Here is a 13,841-nt window from a genome sequence, read left to right on the forward strand (position 1 = left end):
GTACATTACTGGACATGCGCAATGAATGGGACACAAATTTCTGTGCCATCTGTGCAAAATCCAGGTGTTAACAGGCGAATGCGCGTTTTCATATTATGGCAAACAATGGGGGCAGAATCTCTCTAAGTCCAGTGTCCAGACTTATTAGTGTGTAAGAGAGAGGAAGATGGTGCAGAGGGGCCCTCAGGTTACCATTGTCCAGCACTGGACATTGTACATGTATACATGTACAATGTCCAGTGCTGGACAATGGTAACCTGAGGGCCCCTCTGCACCATCTTCCTCTCTCTTACACACTAATAAGACTGGACACTGGACTTAGACAGATTCTGCCCCCAGTCCTTTGTCTGCCATGATACAAAACACTGCATTTGCCTGTTAATACCTGGATTTGCACAGATGGCACAGGGAGTCTTTGGTGGCCTTCCTTCCAAACATCCAACTGGGAGGAGTGTTCAAAAGGACTGAACAGTAGCTCTGGTATACCTGTCAGAAAAGACACAATGCATGTGTACCCACCATTTCTTTTTAAACAAAGAGACCCAATACATCAGTTAATAGACAGAGACATCATCACTCAATATACAGAAAATATACAGAAAAGTCATGAGAACATACAACACTGCTGTTTTGCAACACAGCAGAGGAACAGAGGCAGAATCTGGCTAAGTCCCCTCTTCCTCATGTGTAGAGAAAAACACCATTTTCTCTCCTACACACGAGGAAGAGGGGACTTAGCCCGATTCTGCCTCTGTTCCTCTGCTGTCTTGCTGGCCAAGTCTGGTCTTACTCGTGTGTAGAAGACAAAAACAAGAACATGGTGTTCTCTCCTACACACGAGTAAGAGCACACTTAGCCACATTCTGCCTCCATTCCTTCCTCTGCCATTCTGTTGCAAAACACTGCATTTGTGGATCTGCTCAGATGGCTCGGGGACTCTTCAGCACCTTCCAAGTCGGAGAAGTCTTCAAAAGGACCTAACAGTGCTAAACCTGTTAGAAAAAACACACAACACATATCTACCCACCATTTGTTTTTAAACAAACATACCCAAGACAGCACTCAATATGCAGAAAGCACATTCCTCGAACTGAAGTCCTGCTCGGTTGGACAATGCCACCTGAGGGCTCCCCTGCACCATCTTCCTCTCTCCCACACACTACTAAGACTGGACAGTGGACTTAGCCAGATCCTGCCCCCATTCCTCCCTCTGCCATGATACAAAACAGTGCATTTGCCTCTTAATACCTGGATATGCACAGATGGCACAGGGAGCCTTGCTTCCAAACTTCTACTACCTGTCAGAAAAAAACACCCACCATTTGTTTTTAAAGAAAGGCACACAGTACATCATTTAATACACAGAAACATCAATATACAGAAACATCAATATACAGAAAGGTAAATCGTCAGACTGAATCAAGTCTTGTGTGTTGTTCCGTTGCACGTAGTCCTGTTCAATGCTGCTGGACAGAAAGAAACGCACAAACTCGGCATTACAGTTATGTCAACTTCCCCAAATTTCGTTCGGAAATCCATTTGCTCATGAGAAGACACAGCACTGTTTTGTAACACAGCAGAGGAACACAGGCAGAATTTGGCTAAGTCTGCTCTTACTCGTGTGTAGGAGAGAAGATGCCTCGGCACCTTCTTCTCTCCTACACACGAGTAAGAGCAGACTTAGCCAAATTCTGCCTCCGTTCCTCTATTGCAGAGGGACACCATCTTCTCTCCTACACACGAGTAAGAGCAGACTTAGCCAAATTCTGCCTCCGTTCCTTCCTTTGTCATGTTGAAAAATGGTGCATTCGTTTATTAATACCTGCATCTGCACAGATGGCTCAGGGCCTCTTCAGCAGCCTTGCTTCCAAAAAGGACCTAACAGTAGCTGGACAATGTGGAGGAGAACCCTACCTGTGCTAAACCTGCCAGAAAAAACACACGACACATCTGTACCCACCATTCGTTTTTAAACAAAGACACCTAGACAGAAAGGTCATTCATCAGTCTGGCGTCCTGCTCGGTTGTCACTTGCACATCTTCCTCACACGTCCCTGGTCGACATGGCTGTGCCACCCGCACCCTCTAGGAGCCGTCTTGTGTGTTGTTCCGTTGCACGGAGTCCCCTTCAATGCTGCTGCAGGAACTCAGCATTACAATTCAGTGGTCTTTGAGGGGGTTTCGTTGACTCTTGCAGGTTGCTCCTGTTGGGAAGGGGTGCAAGGAGTGCATTTTAACACGATTGTACAACAGAACACTGGTGCCCAAAGTATTCTGCCAAATTCCACTAGTGTGGTTGGGAAATGCGTTTACTCATGAGAAGACACAGCAATAACCTTATGACTGTTCCAGCATGAAGGTGACTAGAACAGCATCCAGCAAGAATGCTGGTTTTCCGGGGGACTGAGCTGCACTGACAGGGGATCCCCCGATCCCGCCGGGAGGCTGGCACCCCAGCAAGCAGGGGGCTCCCGTTGCCATCCCTGCCTGGAACCCGGGTGTGCGGGGGGGGGATTTTGGGAGGAGAATGCGAACTGGGCATGAGGCAGAAGGAGACCCCCCCCCCACACAGCTGCACCGGAGCAGAAAATAAAAATAAAGCCGCCCCCCCCCCCCCCCCCCGTTGCTGGGACCTGCAGCTATTATGGTGGCTCAACAAAAATGGAGTCCAAAAGCACCTTTAAGTCCAGCAGAGACTTCTGCAAGGCCTGAGCTTTCGTGGGTAGGCACCTGTCCTCCGACCACGTGGAGCCGGGATCAGGAGAGTGCACGGACAGAGAAAAGGACAAATTGGTGGCAACGTGGTAAACTGTGTCATCCTGTCCAAATCAAGCCATATGGTAATTCTGTGCTAAAACAGCCAATCGGTCCTTTGGACTTCAGGCGTATAAAACTGTCCCTGTTAGGACGTCATGGCAGACGCTTTCCCAGTTGTGAAAAGAACGAGCAGAGACAGGGTGCTGGCCCCCTCCGTCTCCCCCCAAGCGTGGGAGCACCCCTGCAAGCCACAAGCCGCCCGGGCCAGTTATCCTGTCCTGAGACCAGAGAGTTGAATTCAGAATTGCACTACATATCACCAGCATCATATTGCAGTCACATTGTCCCAAATAAAATAAAAAGAGGAGGGGATTGTAAGGAATGTGGCTATAAGAGTTGAAGGTGCTTAGCGTGCACAGTGAAATAATAATCTCATGTCCTTGTTGAGTCCTGGGGATGCCATTGTTTTGAATGTTGTAATAAACCTGCCTTTCTGCACACTCCCTGTCTGGTCTGGTCTTGAAATTCCTTTGCAATAAAACAGCCCCTGGGAGGTCCCTTAGTGAACATCCCGAAAGGCTGAATTTTCCCCTCCAGGTTTCTCAGGCCTGTGATGTTTGATGTCCGACTCCTGTCCCTTGACTCTTGGGTGGAGGGTTTGACCCCTTTGCCCTGCCTAGTGAACTCAGGGGCACGGTTGGCATTTAAGAGCATATAACAAGAGCATATAACAAGAGGCGCGTGTGCATAGCCTTCGATGGGGTAAGTGACAACGGGTCCACTGATTGTGTCATTGGCTTGTGTGTGGCAACAAAGTAGGCATCTGAGTTCATTGCGAGGTTCCAGTGGCCAGGTTCACGTTAGACATCTCACTGTTGTGGGCAAGGGGTCATTTGGGATTGGGAGGGGTGTCTGTGTGCAAGAAAAGGTTTGCCCCCCCCGAACGTGGCAAAGAGAACTGTCCATGTCAGGCAGAGGTAAGTCCCTGATGACGCACCAAACTCTTTGGAGTTGAGAGCTGCATATAACCACAGTGGGTGTTCTGTTAATGTCTCTTTTGCACCTGTTTTCCAACAAGATGCCTCTTGGTTCCGTTGATCTGTTTCTCAACCTCATTGTTTGGGTAGCCCAGTTCCGAGAAGGTTTCTTGCAGATGCGGTTATAACGTAGAGCCTGCCTGTATACTATGGATTGTTTTTTAGGTTTACGATGGTGGCCAGAGGCACGCGGGTACATTTCCCAGTTGGTAGGCTTTTGGTATAAGGTGGTCTCTAGGCATCCATGGTTTATTTTTGCAGTAGGGCCCAAAAAATGTATTTCTTGGATAGATCGCTTCATGCCAGGTTGACAGTGGGGTGGGAGGCATCGTATGCCTGGGGGAAGGGGTCCAGGGCTTCTCGGCCATGTGTCCAGACGATACAAATGTCATCCAGGAATCGCAGCTGTAAGGCAGGTGTGAGCATTTGGGCTTTTAGGAAGCGATGCTCCAGGTCCGCCATGCAGATGTTGGCCTACTGAGGGGCCCTGTAGGTGCCCACGGCCGTACCACTGCTACAAAGGAACAAGTTGTCACCACGTCTGAAGCGGATACGGGTGAGAACAAAAGGGCAGCGTTTGCTGGCCGAGTCGGCTGTAGCCTTGTTAGAAATTGTATTCCTAATGGCTTGTAATTCCACATCCATGGGGGTGAAAATAATATTCTCGGGAAGGTTGTTCAAAGATTGTCTTGTCCTCAGAGAGTTTGTGGTGTCATGATTGTAAGTTGGAGTGTTGATGGCAGAGGGTCTTAGAACAGGGTCCATGCAGCCAGATGCCCCCCCATGGTGAGAGCGTATATGCCTGAGACGATGGGGTGTCCTGGGGTTGCCAGATTTTGGGCACACGATACAAGGTACCTGGACAAGGACCCCTTGGTATGTCTGAAAGGAGCTCTTTCTGAATGTGTGGGGTGAATTCCTTGATAGTTTTGTGTAGTTCTTTTTCATATTCCTGGCTGGGGTCTGAGTCGGGTTCTTTGTAAAAGGTGGCACTTGAGAGCTCTCTTTGAGCCTCCTGGGTGTCGCCCGATCTGTTCATGCTGACAGCAGCTCTTCCTTTATCTGCCTCTGTAATCATTGTATCAAAATTGTGCCTAAGGCCGTCAATGATCTTTCTTTCAGCATAGCTGCTATTCCACTTCATGCAATGTTGTTTTGGGGCGATCACGTCGGTTTGGACCCTGTGGCGGAAGCAGGCTATGGAGAGGTCCGGTGAGGCTTGGGACCCCCTGGGGGGAGGCTCTTCCCTTGTGTTGTTTCGTTGGCATGTGTGGTCAGCATCCCCTCCTTGGGTGGATCGGAGGGACAGTAGATGCAGTGGTGTGCACATGTTGTCCGTTCCTGCTTGTTCTGTTCACGTGTATGTCGAAAGATGTCCTTTAGGCGTAAGCATTGCAAGAATGTCTCCAAGTCCTCATGGAACGGGACCATCTCTGTGGCTTCGCCGGAGCAGAAGGACAGACCACGTGAGAGATCCGAATGCTCTGCAGGACGGAGGCCGACAATAGTGCTGGAGGAATTCTTCTTTTCAGTATTATCCGCCTTTGGGTTGCATAGTTGTTTAAAGCCCCGGCTGTTTCGGTAAGTCAAACTGAGAACTGAAGATGGCTGGTCTTTCTTCATGGAAGTCGTGCCAAGGGGGTCAATTCCTTGTAGAACTGTCGAGTTCAGAAAGTTTCTCCTTGAGCAGCTTCTCTTTGTAGTAGGGGCCACAGATCGGATGCTCAGGCAGTTTCTTGGAGAATGTGACACAGAGTTTTTCTGAGTTTTTCTGCAGAGTCCGTTGGGTGAGTGGATTTCGGCAGATTCTGAATCCGCAGTCTTTTAGGTATCATGTCCAGGCGTTTGCTTTTGGTAAGAAAGGAAATGTCCGCCCGTACCTGCGGAAGTTTCTTTGTCAGGCAGAGGGAGTTCCATTCCCAGCCGCTACACGTGCTGCCTTCCATAAAGAGAGATTCCAGTGGGCAGCCTTGCTGGTTTCAAAGCTCCACTGATTTCTCTCCTATATATCTGCACTCTTATGCCTCTTGTTCCATTCTGTGTGCGGAAGTGTGCATGCACATGAAAGCTCACACAAATACATCTTTCTTGGGCTTTAAGGGGCTGCTGGACTCAATTTTTGTTGTGTTGGTCTGAAGTAGCACAAGAGTCCAGCAGCACCTTAAAGCCCAAGAACGATTTATTCAAGGCGTGAGCTTTTGTGTGCAGACAAAATGGAACGAGAGTCATAAGAGTACTGATATATATAAGAGGGAAATCAGTGGAGGTGGGAAACCAGCAGGGCTGCCCACTTGAATCTCTCTTTAAGGAAGGCACCACCTTTAGTGGCTTGGAATGGAACTCCCTCCGCCTTACAAAGAAACTTCCACAGCTACAGACTGATATTTCCTTTCTTACTAAATGCAAACGCCTGGACATGATACCTAAAAGACGGCGGATTACGAATCCTTGGCAATCTACTTACCCTACGGACTCTGCAGAAAAATTTTGTGTCACATCGTCCAAGAAACTACCTCAGCATCTGATCTGTGGCCTGTACTACAAAGAGAATCTGCTCAAGGAGAAACTTTCTGAACTGGACATCTACAAGGAATCGACCCACTTGGCACAACTTCCATGAAGAAAGATCAGCCATCTTCAGTTCTCAGTTTGACTTACCGAAACAGCCGGAGCTTTAAACAACTATGCAACCCAAAGGCAGATAATACTGAAAAGAAGAATTCCTCCAGCACTATTGTCGGCCTCCGTCCTGCAGAGCATTCAGTTCTCTCACGTGGTCTGTCCTTCTGCACCAGCGAAGCCACAGAGATGGTCCCATTCCATGGGGACTTGCAGGCATTCTTGTGACGTTTACGACTAAGGACATCTTTCGACATACACATGAACAGGACAAGCAGGGAAAGGACAACATCTGCACAGCACTGCATCACAGCATCTACTGTCCCTCCGATCCACCGAAGGAGAGGATGCTGACCACCACATACCAACGAAACAACACAAAGAGAGAGCCTCCACCCAGGGGGTCCCAAGCCTCACCGGACCTCTCCATAGCCTGCTTCCGCCACAGGGTCCAAACCGACGTGATCGCCCAAAAACATTGCACACAGCAGAATAGCAGCTATGCTTAAAGGAAGGCCATGAAGGACTTAGGGACAATCTGGACATAATAATTCCTGAGGCAGACAAAGGAGGAGCTACTGTCAGCATGAACAGATCGGGCAACACCCAGGAGGCTCAAAGACAGCTCTCAAGTGCCACCTTGTCCAAACAACCCAACTCAGACCCCAGCCAGGAATATGAAAAAGAACTACACAAAACTATCAAGGAATACATTCAGAAAGAGCTCCTTTCAGACATACCAAGGGGTCCTTGTCCAGGTACCTTGTATTTTGTGCCCCAAATCTGGCACCCCAGGACACCCGTTCGTCTCAGGCATATACGCTCCCACCATGGGGGGGATCTGGCTTCATGGACCCTGTTCTAAGACCCTTTGCCACCAACGCTTCTAGTTATGTTTGTGACACCACAAACTCTCTGAGGATAGGACAATCTTTGAACAACCTTCCCGAGAATATTATTTTCACCCCCATGGATGGGGAATTACAAGCCATTAGGAATACAATTTCTAACAAGGCTACAGTCAACTCGGACAGCAAACGCTGCCCTTTTGTTCTCACCCGTATCCGCTTCAGACGTGGTGACAACTTGTTCTTTTGTAGCAGTGGTACGGCCGTGGGCACCTACAGGGCCCCTCAGTAGGCCAACATCTGCATGGCGGACCTGGAGCATCGCTTCCTAAAAGCCCAAATGCTCACATCTGTCTTACAGCTGCAATTCCTGGATGACATTTGTATCGTCTGGACACATGGCCGAGAAGCCCTGGACCCCTTCCCCCAGGCATACGATGCCTCCCACCCCACTGTCAACTTGACAATGAAGCGATCTATGCAAGAAATACATTTTTGGACCCTACTGCAAAAATAAACCATGGATGCCTAGAGACCACCTTATACCAAAAGCCTACCAACTGGGAAATGTACCCGTGTGCCCCTGGCCACCATCGTAAACCTAAAAAACAATCCATAGTATACAGGCAGGCTCTACGTTACAACCGGATCTGCTCCGATCCCAGAAGTGGACATTCCCATTGGAAGGATCTGCAAGAAACCTTCTCGGAACTGGGGTACCCAGACAATGAGGTTGAGAAACAGATCAACAAAACCAAGAGGCATCTTGTTGGAAAACAGGCACAAAAGAGACATTAACAGAACACCCACCGTGGTTATATGCAGCTCTCAACTCCAAACAGTTTGGTGCATCATCAGGGACTTACCTCTGCCTGACATGGACAGTTCTCTTTGCCACGTTCAGGGGGGCAAACCTTTTCTTGGACACAGATACCCCTCCCAATCCCAAATGACAACATGCCCAGTGAGATGTCTAATGTGAACCTGGTCACTGGTACCTCGCAACGAACTCAGATGCCTACTTTGTTGCCACACACAAGCCAATGACACAATCAGTGGACCCGTTGTCACTTACCCCATCGAAGGCTATGCACACGCGCCTCTTCTAATAATGTCTATGCTCTTAAATGCCAACCGTGCCCCTGAGATCACTAGGCAGGGCAAAGGGGTCAAACCCTCCACCCAAGAGTCAGGGGACTGGAGTCGGACATCAAACATCACAGGCCTGAGAAACCTGGAGGGGAAAATTCAGCCTTCCGGGACGTTCACTAAGGGACCTCACAGGGGCTGTTTTATTGCAAAGGAACTTCTAGAACAGACCAGACAGGGAATGTGCAGAAAGGCAGGTTTATTACAACATTCAAAACAATGGCATCCCCAGGACTCAACAAGGACACACGATTATTATATCACTGTGCATGCTAAGCTCCTTCAACTCTTATAGCCACATTCCTTACAATCCCCTCCTCTTTTTATTTTATTTGGGGCAATGTGACTGCAATGTGATGCTGGTGATATGTAGTGCAATTCTGAATGCAACTCTCTGGTCTCAGGACAGGATAACTGGCCCGGGCGGCTTGTGGCTTGCAGGGGAGCTCCCACGCTTGGGGGGAGACGGAGGGGGCCAGCACCCAGTCTCTGCTCGTTCTTTTCGCAACTGGGAAAGCGTCTGCCATGACGTCCTAACAGGGACAGTTTTATACGCCTGAAGTCCAAAGGACCGATTCATTGTTTTAGCACAGAATTACCATATGGGTTGATTTGGACACGATGACACAGTTTACCACGTTGCCACCGATTTGTCCTTTTCTCTGTCCGTGCACTCTCCTGATCCCCGCTCCACGTGGTCGGAGGACAGGTGCCTGCCTACGAAAGCTCAGGCCTTGCAGAAGTCTCTGCTGGACTTAAAGGTGCTTTTGGACTCCATTTTTGTTGAGCCGCCATAATAGCTGCAGGTCCCAGCAAAGGGTGGGGGGACGGCTTTATTTTTATTTTCTGCTCCGGTGCAGCTGTGGGGGGGGGGGGGGTGTCTCCTTCTGCCTCATGCCCAGTTCGCATTCTCCTCCCGAAATCCCCCCCCCGCACACCCGGGTTCCAGGCAGGGATGGCAACGGGAGCCCCCCTGCTTGCTGGGGTGCCAGCCTCCCGGCGGGACCGGGAAATCCCCCGTCAGTCCAGCTCAGTCCCGGGAGGTAGGAAGGGAGGCTTGGAGGGGGCGTCCCAGGCCCAGGTCTCCCGGGGAGGACTTGGCAACCGAAGCCTGTGCCAAAGGAGGGGGCGGAAGGACCCTGCGTGTCGCACTGCGGTTGCCACCCTCCCGGCCGTGGCTGGAGCCCCCATTCCCGCTGACCGGAGGAACCAGGAGGGGGGGAGGGGCCGCTCTGGGGGGCCACTTCAGGCCGACGCTGGAGCCCCCCCGGGCCTACCCTGACTGCGCCGCAAAAGAAGGCCGAAGAAAGAGCGAAAAGAACGAAAAAAGGACGCGGAACGCGCAAGGCCTACCTGCCGGAAGTCGCACGCGGAGGAACAGACGCCGAGACCGGAAACGCGGCCCTTTTCATATGGCCCCGCCTCCGCGCTCTCAGCCAATCGCGAAGCACGGCCTAGCCAATCGCCTCGCCCGGCGCCGCAGCCTCCCTTCTGATTGGTCTGGCTTGTCCGTCACTCCGCCATCCCCCCTTCGTTCCGCCCTCGCCGCCTCAGCCAATCGCACGGGCCGCCTTAACCAATCGACTCACACGACGCCGCAGCCTCTCTTCTGATTGGCTGGCCGGAACCACCTTCACTTTGATTGGATGCTGCAGGACGATAGGCGGGGGAAAAGACGTCATTCTCCACCGGACGAAGCGTTGGATTCCGGGGAATGTAGTGTCTTATGGGAGTCAGAGAGTCTGCTGACTGCCTCCGCGGAAGGGTAAGGGACTACACTTCCCGGCATTCGCAGCTACCCGGCGTAGTGCGCATGACCGCCTGTGTCCTCGGATTATAAAAGGACTACAGTTCCCGGCATTCTCAGCTACCCTGCGTAGTGCTCATGACTGCTTGTGTCCGTCGATGGGGAAAGGACTACAATTCCCGGCATGCCCAGCTCCCCGGCGTAGTACGCATGACCCCCTGTGTCCCTCGATGATGAAAGGACTACAGTTCCCGGCATTCCCAGCTGCCCGGCGTAGTGCGCATGACCGTCTGTGTTCGTGGGTGGGAATAGGACTACAGTTCCCGGCATTCCCAGCTGCCCGGCGTAGTGCGCATGCGTGTTTTCGTCTTTTTTGCATCCGTGTCGTCCTGGAAGTGGTTACCGTGGAATGTCCGGCAACTAACCGCTAAGCGGAACGACTAATATCATGGTCCTAGTTTCTGCACGAGTCTCTTATCCGGGGCACCAATCCCTAAGAGGTAGGAAAGTAATACGGCGGCCCGCTTCTACAATTCCGGCGCATTCCTGCCCTAAGAGGTAGGGAAATAGTAGCTTCCCCGCCTCCACATTTCCGGTGCGAGGGTGGACATGGCTGCGGGGTTCCACTCAGCCTTGACGGCCAGCTCTGCACTGCGGGGCCGACGGTGCATCTCGCCTCTCCCCTCCTTTCTTTCTCCAACCTGACAGGGGGGAGGCGGGAGCCGTGGGGTCTCCTCGCGTGCTAAAAGGCTAACAAGTCCCGTCGGGGGGGGGGGGGCTACAATTCCCAGCATCTCGGCTGCCCGGCCTAGTGCGCATGACTGAGGACTTAGCGTGGAAAGCGGCGTCTGCCTCCCTTGCATCCGCGTCATTCCCACTTTGGCCACAAGACGGCAGCCTTTCCTCTCCCTCCTCTCCCCCCCCCCCCCCGCCCGTGCTTCTTCCACGTGGGCGGAGCAGTTTCCTATATTCTGGCCGTCAATGGAGATGCATAGCAGGTGCTGCCGTCTGGCGGACACACAGGGAAATACGCGGATAAAGGGGTCCGCGACTCCCATCCTGTGGCCAGTTTGAGAATTGCAGGACCGAGACCAGGAGGGGGGAGATGGGCGGCCCCGCAACGGCTCAGCTCAGAATGGACAGGCCGGGCCGCTTTCTGCAGGACAAATTATCTCAATAGACAAATAAATAAATAATAAACGTTCATACTACACCAGGGAGCGGGCCGCGCGTCTCTCGTCGGGACTACAATTCCCGGTATTCGCTGTGTGTCGCGTAGTGCGCATGACTGGGGACTTTGCGGGCAAAGAGGCGCCGGCTCCCTTCTAGCCGCGTAATTGCGCAGTTTGGCCGCCAGACGGCAGCACTTCCTATCCCTGTCTTAGCCCAGTCGTCTCCCCCCCCCCCCCGCCCCTTAGCCGTGCTTTTTTGTTAATTGGGCAGAGAACCTTCCCGTCATGCCTCGCGGCGGCCCTGACACTGCCTCGGACGGACCGCGGTGGAAACTCGGGGTGCAAACGGTGCGTCTGGATCTGCGCAACCCGTGCCGAAGGGCAGGCGCCGATTCCCATGCATGGCTTGCGTCGGCCCTCCTTTGCTGATTAGCAGCATTATTGCTCCTAGGCCAGATGCCCGTGTGGCTGTGCGAATGCGAAGACCCGTGTGTCGCTCCATGGGCGGGCAGATCCAGCTTCCCCTGCCGTTATTCGCTTAATCGCAGCATTGTTATTTCTAGGCTAACTCTAGGATCCCATTATCTATACATAGGTTGAAATTAAAAAGCTTTTTTAAAATGGTGAGCATGCAGGATTGTGTTTGGAAAATCCCCCGCCCTTTGCCCAGGAAACGTGACAGCGGCCTCTTGCCCTCAGGGGGATTGTGGCCCTGCTCCCCTCGGCTTCACTCGTGGCATCCCGTTTCAGGGCAAAGCCAATCTGATGAAAGGCTCACTTTGTTTCAGGCTGGAATGCTGGGGCGCCTGCAGCCACCCGGGTCTCCTTCGGTCCTGGGGGGAGGCACTCCCGAAATGCAGCATGGCCGGGGCGGGTGGGAGCAGGCCTCGCTCCCTTCCTTTAGGCCGCATCAGCTCTGCCCGGGTCCCCGCACCCTGCAAGTCCTGCCCAGATGGCTTGGCGTCTCAGCCCCTTCTCAATGGGCTCCGGAGGAGAATGCCGCAGGAGCCGCAAAGACTTCCAACTGATTTACCGGTTCCCCGGGATCCGGTACTGCCGAGCCGTGTCGAGGCTGAAGCTCCTGCAGACGGGCCTTCACGGTGCTGATCCTGCCGCCCGTCTGGCTCCTCTCCTGGCAGAACCAGGTGAGCCAAGGCCAGTGCCTCTACAGCACGGGGGTCGCGTGCTTCGCCGGCGCCATGCTGTACGCATGAGCTACTACTTTCGGCGACTCGTGGGCTGATGTACCTGAACCGGGACGGCACGGTGCTCCGAGTGTCTCACCTGACCTTCTGGGGGAGGAGGAAGGACGTCGATTGGCCCCGTGGGAACCGTGATGACCCTGGACGAATTTCACAATCCCCGGGAGGAATTTCTGCTCTGCCTCAAGCGCTACGACGGGGATCAGTTTTTCTACTTCACTCCTTCGCTTTGGACAGGTGGTGGACCAAGAGGGGTTCGAGAGAGTCTTCGGAAGGATTAGGAACTGATGGACGAATTGAATTTGGGGGCAGTTCGCACACTTCTGCCGCTATCCTGGGAGCTGTCTCCTGACCCTGGAGCTCCCTTCGAGCAGATGGCCTGGAGCAGGGGTGGCCAGCCATGGCTCTCCAGATGTCCATGGACTACAATTCACAGGATTTGTGGTCCATGAACATATGGATGAGCCACAGGTTGGCCACCTCTGTCCTAGAGTATGGTCACATCTGGCTTTGCTTCCCAAGCCTGTGTTATGGGATCCCAGGTGCGTGACAATCCGTTCCTGGCAGGCGTCAACCTCAGGTGGCAGATTCATTTTCGGGAGGTCGTAACACGTCACTGTTGGAGCCTTGGGGGGACGTGGGTCGGTCTGGCTTCACCGAGCGCGCAGTTGGTCTCAAGCAGGATAATTATTGCTTCTCCCGGGTCGGGATTTTCCAAACTGCAGGACTAGAACGTCTTGTTCCACCTGCTACGGATTACACCAGAGAACGGTGCAATTCCCATATTAAACCTTAAAAGCTGCAATCACGTTGGTCTGTTTGTACTCTGGCTCGGGTGAAGCCGGAACCAGCACAGGGGGAGGGGGGAGGAAAGTGGCATGCTGGCCAAATTCGGATCGTGGCCCGTCGCAGGGCTTGGGAAAACACACAGCTGAGAGACTGCAAGTTTAAGTGAATTGCGCGCCAACGTGCACAGCTAGCAAGCTCCAGGACACACAATAAGGTGCGGAAAGGATTTTTATAGAAAAACCAAACCCCCAAGAGGGATTTCTTTGCTTCCTTTCGTGAGCCCCGCCCTTCTCGCCCGCGGGGACCCAAATCAGCTTACTCTGTTCCAATCTCCATTTATCCTCATAACCACCCTGTGAGGTGGGGTAGGCTGAGCCCCTCACAAAGCAGATCCTGATTTGATCCTAATTGGACCCTGCTCTGCCTTAGCTCCCAGGGAGACCCCTTGACAGAAACCCCCCTGGCCACTGCAGAGGCCTCCAGCAACTGGAAGAAAGACAGCGGCGCACGAGGAGGGCGTG

At 52.6% G+C, this 13,841-nt stretch overlaps 1 protein-coding gene and 1 long non-coding RNA gene across 3 annotated transcripts; one reads left to right on the forward strand and one right to left on the reverse strand.

Moving 5' to 3' along the window:
- Nucleotides 1-508: 508 nt before the first annotated feature.
- Nucleotides 509-11,521, reverse strand: LOC143827178 (uncharacterized). Of its 2 annotated transcripts, none has more exons than XR_013227207.1 (3): nucleotides 11,367-11,521; nucleotides 9,764-10,059; nucleotides 509-2,204 (listed from the first exon to the last, which is right to left on the reverse strand). It is a non-coding gene; the product is annotated as an uncharacterized LOC143827178 (long non-coding RNA). The 2 variants fall into 2 exon arrangements; XR_013227208.1 differs by having other exon boundaries at nucleotides 11,372-11,520.
- A 79-nt stretch (nucleotides 11,522-11,600) lies between these two features.
- Nucleotides 11,601-13,336, forward strand: TMEM186 (transmembrane protein 186). Its single transcript, XM_077316551.1, is given in 6 exon segments — nucleotides 11,601-12,425; nucleotides 12,427-12,535; nucleotides 12,538-12,567; nucleotides 12,570-12,643; nucleotides 12,645-12,752; nucleotides 12,754-13,336. Coding segments are annotated over 6 exon segments (531 nt in total). The 5' UTR covers nucleotides 11,601-12,281; the 3' UTR covers nucleotides 12,820-13,336.
- The last annotated feature ends 505 nt before the right edge of the window (nucleotides 13,337-13,841 follow it).

Source organism: Paroedura picta, chromosome 17, assembly GCF_049243985.1.
Source record: "Paroedura picta isolate Pp20150507F chromosome 17, Ppicta_v3.0, whole genome shotgun sequence".
Lineage (NCBI taxonomy): Eukaryota > Metazoa > Chordata > Lepidosauria > Squamata > Gekkonidae > Paroedura > Paroedura picta.